Source organism: Odontesthes bonariensis, chromosome 14, assembly GCF_027942865.1.
Source record: "Odontesthes bonariensis isolate fOdoBon6 chromosome 14, fOdoBon6.hap1, whole genome shotgun sequence".
Taxonomy (NCBI): Eukaryota; Metazoa; Chordata; class Actinopteri; order Atheriniformes; family Atherinopsidae; genus Odontesthes; species Odontesthes bonariensis.
In genome coordinates, this window is record NC_134519.1 from 403,722 (window position 1) to 412,500 (window position 8,779).

General features: G+C 44.8%; 1 protein-coding gene across 2 annotated transcripts in view; it reads right to left on the bottom strand.

The window, feature by feature from the left end:
• Nucleotides 1–8,779, bottom strand: part of riok1 (RIO kinase 1 (yeast)) — a 46,219-nt gene that overhangs the window by 20,892 nt on the left and 16,548 nt on the right. For both annotated transcript variants that reach the window (XM_075482451.1, XM_075482450.1), the window contains exon 9: nt 3,576–3,662. In XM_075482451.1, coding sequence (XP_075338566.1) covers nt 3,576–3,662 — 87 coding nt within the window. The remainder of the gene's footprint in view (nt 1–3,575; nt 3,663–8,779) is intronic.

The window sequence follows — 8,779 nt, forward strand, 5'->3', positions numbered from 1 at the left end:
AGTCAAAGCCAAATACGAGTAGTTTTATTGAAAACTCACTATAAAATGTAAACACTGTATAACAAAGCTCCGTAAGGTGCACATTTAAATAAAAAAATATCTGAAATAAAATTAGCCTATAAAATAAAATAGGTAAATCTTTTTCTAAGGGCAGCATTTATATATAAAGAGATAACAAAATAAAATGCTCAGTTTAAGAAAAACGTTTTTAAACATCAGCTTGATTACCTGTTTATTTTTGTTAACTTAATAGCTTCTCTGAACAGTCTCAACCAGTTGCCAAGCTGTTTTCAGCTCCCAGTCTTGCATGAAGTGAACTGTCACGCTCATATAAGGTTCGCACAGGTTCTGCTTGGTGACGTTAGCGAGCCGGCCCGCAACGTTCTGCCTGACTTCACTATACATTTGCGGCAGTGCTTCTCGTGCAAAATAGTTCCGACTGGGAAGCTCGTATCTCGGGCCCAGCTTTTTAATTAGCTCTTTGAACCCGACCTGTTCCACTGTTGCAACAGGGACCATGTCTTTGGCAATGTGAAAGGACAGTTGTCGCTTTTCTTCTCATACGGCACACAGCGGGAAAATGAAGCTTGCAGTGAGCTTTGTTTTGGGGCTGGAGCTTTGTCAGGTTGGGGACGGCTGCCTGTGGCTGCTGCAGCGCGCAGTTTCACACACTCTTCATATTGCACTTTGTGTCACGTTTTTAAGTGATAAAAAAGATTCGTAGTGCTTCCACCACTGGCTGCAATGTGCTTAAGGCACTCCCTACATATATGGCGTGATCTTTGTGCCACCAGGTTGAGCGCGCAGTGACACTGATTTGAGGGCACAGATCTATCTGAAGGAACAATAATTTTAAGCGTGTGCGTATGAATCTCACACACGCTCGCTCATAGGTGCTCGGACACGCGCTCAAATCTGACAAACTGCTCGCTCGAACGGCTCACTCTGCTCGCGCTCGGCTCTATCTCTGCGCTCACAACTCTGTTAGTTATATGTAAATGAGCCACGCCACCAGCCAATCACAGACTGGTAGTTTTCACAGACTGGTATTTGTGTGATAAATAATAAAAAAATAAGGAGGAAGAATTGTAATAATCATGTGCGCTCAACCTGGTGGCACAAAGATCACGCCATATACATATAGCTTGGTTTTGTTGCTCGTCTGACAATTTGAATCCGAACCATCTCCAAATGATTGAGCCACTGCTTTTTCTTTTACCAACCAAGGGGCTCTCCTCCGTACGCTCCGCAGGTGTTGTTGCCTTCTCCATGTTTGTTTAAGGTGCCGTTTACACATACCCGGGTATTTTGAAAAACGAAGACCTTTCCCTTCATTTGTGCCTTTCGTTTATACACAAACGGAGTTTTTTCCTCCGAAAACGAAGCTAAAAAAAACTCCGGCAAAAGTGGAGATTTTTTAAAAACTCCGTTTAGCGTTTGTGTGTAAACTGGTTGAAAGACGAAAACGGAGTTTTCAGAATGGAATGCGGACTTGTCGTCATAGTACAGAGCCCCGCCCCTATCCACCATAGTGGCAGGATAACACGATCATTAGTCACTGATCAATCACTCTGACCCACAGAACACGATCATTAGTCACTGGTCAATCACTCTGACCCACAGAACACGAGTAATCAATCACTCTGACCCACAGAACACGATCATTAGTCAGTAATCAATCACTCTGACCCACAGAACACGATCATTAGTCAGTAATCAATCACTCTGACCCACAGAACACGATCATTAGTCACTGATCAATCACTCTGACCCACAGAACACGATCATTAGTCACTGATCAATCACTCTGACCCACAGAACACGATCATTAGTCACTGATCAATCACTCTGACCCACAGAACACGATCATTAGTCAGTAATCAATCACTCTGACCCACAGAACACGAGTAATCAATCACTCTGACCCACAGAACACGATCATTAGTCAGTAATCAATCACTCTGACCCACAGAACACGAGTAATCAATCACTCTGACCCACAGAACACGAGTAATCAATCACTCTGACCCACAGAACACGATCATTAGTCACTGATCAATCACTCTGACCCACAGAACACGATCATTAGTCACTGATCAATCACTCTGACCCACAGAACACGATCATTAGTCACTGATCAATCACTCTGACCCACAGAACACGATCATTAGTCACTGATCAATCACTCTGACCCACAGAACACGAGTAATCAATCACTTTGACCCACAGAACACGAGTAATCAATCACTCTGACCCACAGAACACGATCATTAGTCAGTAATCAATCACTCTGACCCACAGAACACGATCATTAGTCAGTAATCAATCACTCTGACCCACAGAACACGAGTAATCAATCACTCTGACCCACAGAACACGATCATTAGTCAGTAATCAATCACTCTGACCCACAGAACACGAGTAATCAATCACTCTGACCCACAGAACACGAGTAATCAATCACTCTGACCCACAGAACACGATCATTAGTCACTGGTCAATCACTCTGACCCACAGAACACGAGTAATCAATCACTCTGACCCACAGAACACGATCATTAGTCAGTAATCAATCACTCTGACCCACAGAACACGATCATTAGTCAGTAATCAATCACTCTGACCCACAGAACACGAGTAATCAATCACTCTGACCCACAGAACACGATCATTAGTCACTGATCAATCACTCTGACCCACAGAACACGATCATTAGTCACTGATCAATCACTCTGACCCACAGAACACGATCATTAGTCACTGATCAATCACTCTGACCCACAGAACACGATCATTAGTCAGTAATCAATCACTCTGACCCACAGAACACGAGTAATCAATCACTCTGACCCACAGAACACGATCATTAGTCAGTAATCAATCACTCTGACCCACAGAACACGAGTAATCAATCACTCTGACCCACAGAACACGATCATTAGTCACTGATCAATCACTCTGACCCACAGAACACGATCATTAGTCACTGATCAATCACTCTGACCCACAGAACACGATCATTAGTCACTGATCAATCACTCTGACCCACAGAACACGATCATTAGTCACTGATCAATCACTCTGACCCACAGAACACGATCATTAGTCACTGATCAATCACTCTGACCCACAGAACACGATCATTAGTCACTGATCAATCACTCTGACCCACAGAACACGAGTAATCAATCACTTTGACCCACAGAACACGAGTAATCAATCACTCTGACCCACAGAACACGATCATTAGTCAGTAATCAATCACTCTGACCCACAGAACACGAGTAATCAATCACTCTGACCCACAGAACACGAGTAATCAATCACTCTGACCCACAGAACACGAGTAATCAATCACTCTGACCCACAGAACACGATTAATCAATCACTCTGACCCACAGAACACGATCATTGGTCACTGATCAATCACTCTGACCCACAGAACACGATCATTGGTCACTGATCAATCACTCTGACCCACAGAACACGATCATTGGTCACTGATCAATCACTCTGACCCACAGAACACGATCATTGGTCACTGATCAATCACTCTGATCAGCGGCTGAACTTACATGTTTTCTTTTCCGATGAAGCTCATCAGCAGAACGTGACTCCTGAGCATCAAAGGTTCTGGACTCGGGATCCCAGCCGTCTGCAGCCTGAAACACACACATCATGTTCTGTAGGGTTCTGGGTTCTACACATCAGGTTCTGTAGGGTTCTGGGTTCTACACATCAGGTTCTTTGGGGTTCTGGGTTCTACACATCATGTTCTTTGGGGTTCTGGGTTCTACACATCAGGTTCTGGGTTCTACACATCAGGTTCTGTAGGGTTCTGGGTTCTACACATCATGTTCTTTGGGGTTCTGGGTTCTACACATCAGGTTCTGTAGGGTTCTTAAAGCAGAGAAGCATGTTCTGTAGGGTTCTGGGTTCTACACATCAGGTTCTGATAGGTTCTTAAAGCAGAGAAGCATCTTCTGTAGGGTTCTGGGTTCTACACATCAGGTTCTGATAGGTTCTTAAAGCAGAGAAGCATCTTCTGTAGGGTTCTGGGTTCTACACATCAGGTTCTGTAGGGTTCTACACATCAGGTTCTGTGGGGTTCTGGGTTCTACACATCAAGTTCTTTGGGGTTCTGGGTTCTACACATCATGTTCTTTGGGGTTCTGGGTTCTACACATCAGGTTCTGTAGGGTTCTGGGTTCTACACATCAGGTTCTTAAGGGTTCTGGATTCTGCACATCAGGTTCTTAAGGGTTCTGGATTCTACACATCAGGTTCTGTAGGGTTCTGGGTTCTACACATCAGGTTCTGTAGGGTTCTGGGTTCTACACATCAGGTTCTTTGGGGTTCTACACATCAGGTTCTGTAGGGTTCTGGGTTCTACACATCAGGTTCTGTAGGGTTCTGGGTTCTACACATCAGGTTCTGTAGGGTTCTTAAAGCAGATAAGCATGTTCTGTAGGGTTCTGGGTTCTGCACATCAGGTTCTTAAGGGTTCTGGGTTCTACACATCAGGATCTGTAGGGTTCTGGGTTCTGCACATCAGGTTCTGTAGGGTTCTGGGTTCTACACATCATGTTCTTTGGGGTTCTGGGTCCTGCACATCAGGTTCTTAAGGGTTCTGGGTTCTACACATCAGGTTCTGTAGGGTTCTGGGTTCTACACATAAGGTTCTGATAGGTTCTTAAAGCAGATAAGCATGTTCCGTAGGGTTCTGGGTTCTATACATCATGTTCTTTGGGGTTCTGGGTTCTACACATCAGGTTTTTTAGGGTTCTGGGTTCTACACATCGGGTTCTACACATCAGGTTCTGACAGGTTCTTAAAGCAGATAAGCATGTTCTGTAGGGTTCTGGGTTCTACACATCAGGTTCTGATAGGTTCTTAAAGCAGAAAAGCATGTTCTGTAGGGTTCTGGGTTCTACACATCAGGTTCTGTAAGGTTCTGGGTTCTACACATCGGGTTCTGGATTCTACACGTAAGGTTCTCATAGGTTCTTAAAGCAGAGAAGCATGTTCTTTAGGGTTCTGGGTTCTACACATCGGGTTCTGGGTTCTACACATCAGGTTCTGATAGGTTCTTAAAGCAGAGAAGCATGTTCTGTAGGGTTCTGGGTTCTACACATCAGGTTCTGATAGGTTCTTAAAGCAGAGAAGCATGTTCTGTAGGGTTCTGGGTTCTACACATCAGGTTCTGGGTTCTACATATCAGGTTCTGTAGGGTTCTGGGTTCTACACATCATGTTCTTTGGGGTTCTGGGTTCTACACATCAGGTTCTTTAGGGTTCTGGGTTCTACACATCAGGTTCTTTAGGGTTCTGGGTTCTACACATCAGGTTCTGATAGGTTCTTAAAGCAGATAAGCATGTTCTGTAGGGTTCTGGGTTCTACACATCAGGTTCTGTAGGGTTCTGGGTTCTACACATCGGGTTCTGGGTTGTACACATCAGGTTCTTTAGGGTTCTGGGTTCTACACATCAGGTTCTGATAGGTTCTTAAAGCAAAGAAGCATGTTCTGTAGGGTTCTGGGTTCTACACATCAGGTTCTGTAGGGTTCTTAAAGCAGATAAGCATGTTCTGTAGGGTTCTGGGTTCTACACATCAGGTTCTGTAGGGTTCTGGGTTCTACATATCAGGTTCTGTAGGGTTCTGGGTTCTACACATCATGTTCTTTGGGGTTCTGGGTTCTACACATCAGGTTCTGTAGGGTTCTTAAAGCAGATAAGCATGTTCTGTAGGGTTCTGGGTTCTACACATCAGGTTCTGATAGGTTCTTAAAGCAGATAAGCATGTTCTGTAGGGTTCTGGGTTCTACACATCAGGTTCTGTAGGGTTCTGGGTTCTACACATCGGGTTCTGGGTTCTACACATCAGGTTCTTTAGGGTTCTGGGTTCTACACATCAGGTTCTGATAGGTTCTTAAAGCAAAGAAGCATGTTCTGTAGGGTTCTGGGTTCTACACATCAGGTTCTGTAGGGTTCTTAAAGCAGATAAGCATGTTCTGTAGGGTTCTGGGTTCTACACATCAGGTTCTGTAGGGTTCTGGGTTCTACACATCAGGTTCTGTAGGGTTCTGGGTTCTACACATCAGGTTCTGGGTTCTACATATCAGGTTCTGTAGGGTTCTGGGTTCTATACATCATGTTCTTTGGGTTTCTGGGTTCTACACATCAGGTTCTGTAGGGTTCTTAAAGCAGATAAGCATGTTCTGTAGGGTTCTGGGTTCTACACATCAGGTTCTTTAGGGTTCTGGGTTCTACATATCAGGTTCTGTAGGGTTCTGGGTTCTACACATCATGTTCTTTGGGGTTCTGGGTTCTACACATCAGGTTCTGTAGGGTTCTTAAAGCAGATAAGCATGTTCTGTAGGGTTCTGGGTTCTACACATCAGGTTCTGATAGGTTCTTAAAGCAGATAAGCATGTTCTGTAGGGTTCTGGGTTCTACACATCAGGTTCTGTAGGGTTCTGGGTTCTACACATCGGGTTCTGGGTTCTACACATCAGGTTCTTTAGGGTTCTGGGTTCTACACATCAGGTTCTGATAGGTTCTTAAAGCAAAGAAGCATGTTCTGTAGGGTTCTGGGTTCTACACATCAGGTTCTGTAGGGTTCTTAAAGCAGATAAGCATGTTCTGTAGGGTTCTGGGTTCTACACATCAGGTTCTGTAGGGTTCTGGGTTCTACACATCAGGTTCTGGGTTCTACATATCAGGTTCTGTAGGGTTCTGGGTTCTATACATCATGTTCTTTGGGTTTCTGGGTTCTACACATCAGGTTCTGTAGGGTTCTTAAAGCAGATAAGCATGTTCTGTAGGGTTCTGGGTTCTACACATCAGGTTCTGTAGGGTTCTGGGTTCTACACATCAGGTTCTGTAGGGTTCTGGGTTCTACACATCAGGTTCTGATAGGTTCTTAAAGCAGAGAAGCATGTTCTGTAGGGTTCTGGGTTCTACACATCAGGCTCTGTAGGGTTCTGGGTTCTACACATCAGGTTCTGTAGGGTTCTGGGTTCTATACATCATGTTCTGTAAGGTTCTGGGTTCTACAAATCAGGTTCTGTAGGGTTCTGGGTTCTATACATCATGTTCTTTGAGGTTCTGGGTTCTACAAATCATGTTCTTTAGGGTTCTGGGTTCTACACATCAGGTTCTTTAGGGTTCTTAAGGCAGAGAAGCATGTTCTGTAGGGTTCTGGGTTCTACACATCAGGTTCTGTAGGGTTCCGAGTTCTACACATCAGGTTCTGATAGGTTCTTAAAGCAGAGAAGCATGTTCTGTAGGGTTCTGGGTTCTACACATCAGGTTCTGGGTTCTACACATCAGGTTCTGTATGGTTATGGGTTCTACACATCAGGTTCTGCAGGGTTCTGGGTTCTACACATCAGGCTCTGTAGGGTTCTGGGTTCTACACATCAGGTTCTTTGGGGTTCTGAGTTCTACACATCAGGTTTTTTGGGGTTCTGGGTTCTACACATCAGGTTCTGTAGGGTTCTGGGTTCTACACTTCAGGTTCTGTAGGGTTCTGGGTTCTACACATCATGTTCTGTAGGGTTCTGGGTTCTACACATCATGTTCTTTGGGGTTCTGGGTTCTACACATCAGGTTCTGTAGGGTTCTGGGTTCTACACATCAGGTTCTGGGTTCTACACATCAGGTTCTGGGTTCTACACATAATGTTCTGTGGGGTTCTGGGTTCTACACATCAGGTTCTGGGTTCTACACATCAGGTTCTGTGGGGTTCTGGGTTCTACACATCAGGTTCTGGGTTCTACACTTCATGTTCTGTAGGGTTCTGGGTTCTACACATCAGGTTCTGTAGGGTTCTGGGTTCTACACATGTACTTTGGGGTTCTGGGTTCTGCACATCAGGTTCTGTAGGGTTCTGGGTTCTACATATCAGGTTCTGTAGGGTTCTGGGTTCTACACATCAGGTTCTGTAGGGTTCTTAAAGCAGATAAGCATGTTCTGTAGGGTTCTGGGTTCTACACATAAGGATCTGTAGGGTTCTGGGTTCTGCACATCAGGTTCTGTAGGGTTCTGGGTTCTACACATCATGTTCTTTGGGGTTCTGGGTTCTGCACATCAGGTTCTTAAGGGTTCTGGGTTCTACACATCAGGTTCTGTAGGGTTCTGGGTTCTACACATCAGGTTCTCATAGGTTCTTAAAGCAGATAAGCATGTTCTGTAGGGTTCTGGGTTCTACACATAAGGATCCGTAGGGTTCTGGGTTCTACACATCATGTTCTTTGGGGTTCTGGGTTCTGCACATCAGGTTCTTAAGGGTTCTGGGTTCTGCACATCAGGTTCTGTAGGGTTCTGGGTTCTACACATCATGTTCTTTGGGGTTCTGGGTTCTACACATCAGGATCTGTAGGGTTCTGGGTTCTGCACATCATGTTCTTTGGGGTTCTGGGTTCTACACATCAGGTTCTGTAGGGTTCTTAAAGCAGATAAGCATGTTCTGTAGGGTTCTGGGTTCTACACATCAGGTTCTGGGTTCTACATATCAGGTTCTGTAGGGTTCTGGGTTCTATACATCATGTTCTTTGGGGTTCTGGGTTCTACACATCAGGTTCTGTAGGGTTCTTAAAGCAGATAAGCATGTTCTGTAGGGTTCTGGGTTCTACACATCAGGCTCTGTAGGGTTCTGGGTTCTACACATCAGGTTCTGTAGGGTTCTGGGTTCTACACATCAGGTTCTGTAGGGTTCTTAAAGCAGAGAAGCATGTTCTGTAGGGTTCTGGGTTCTACACATCAGGCTCTGTAGGGTT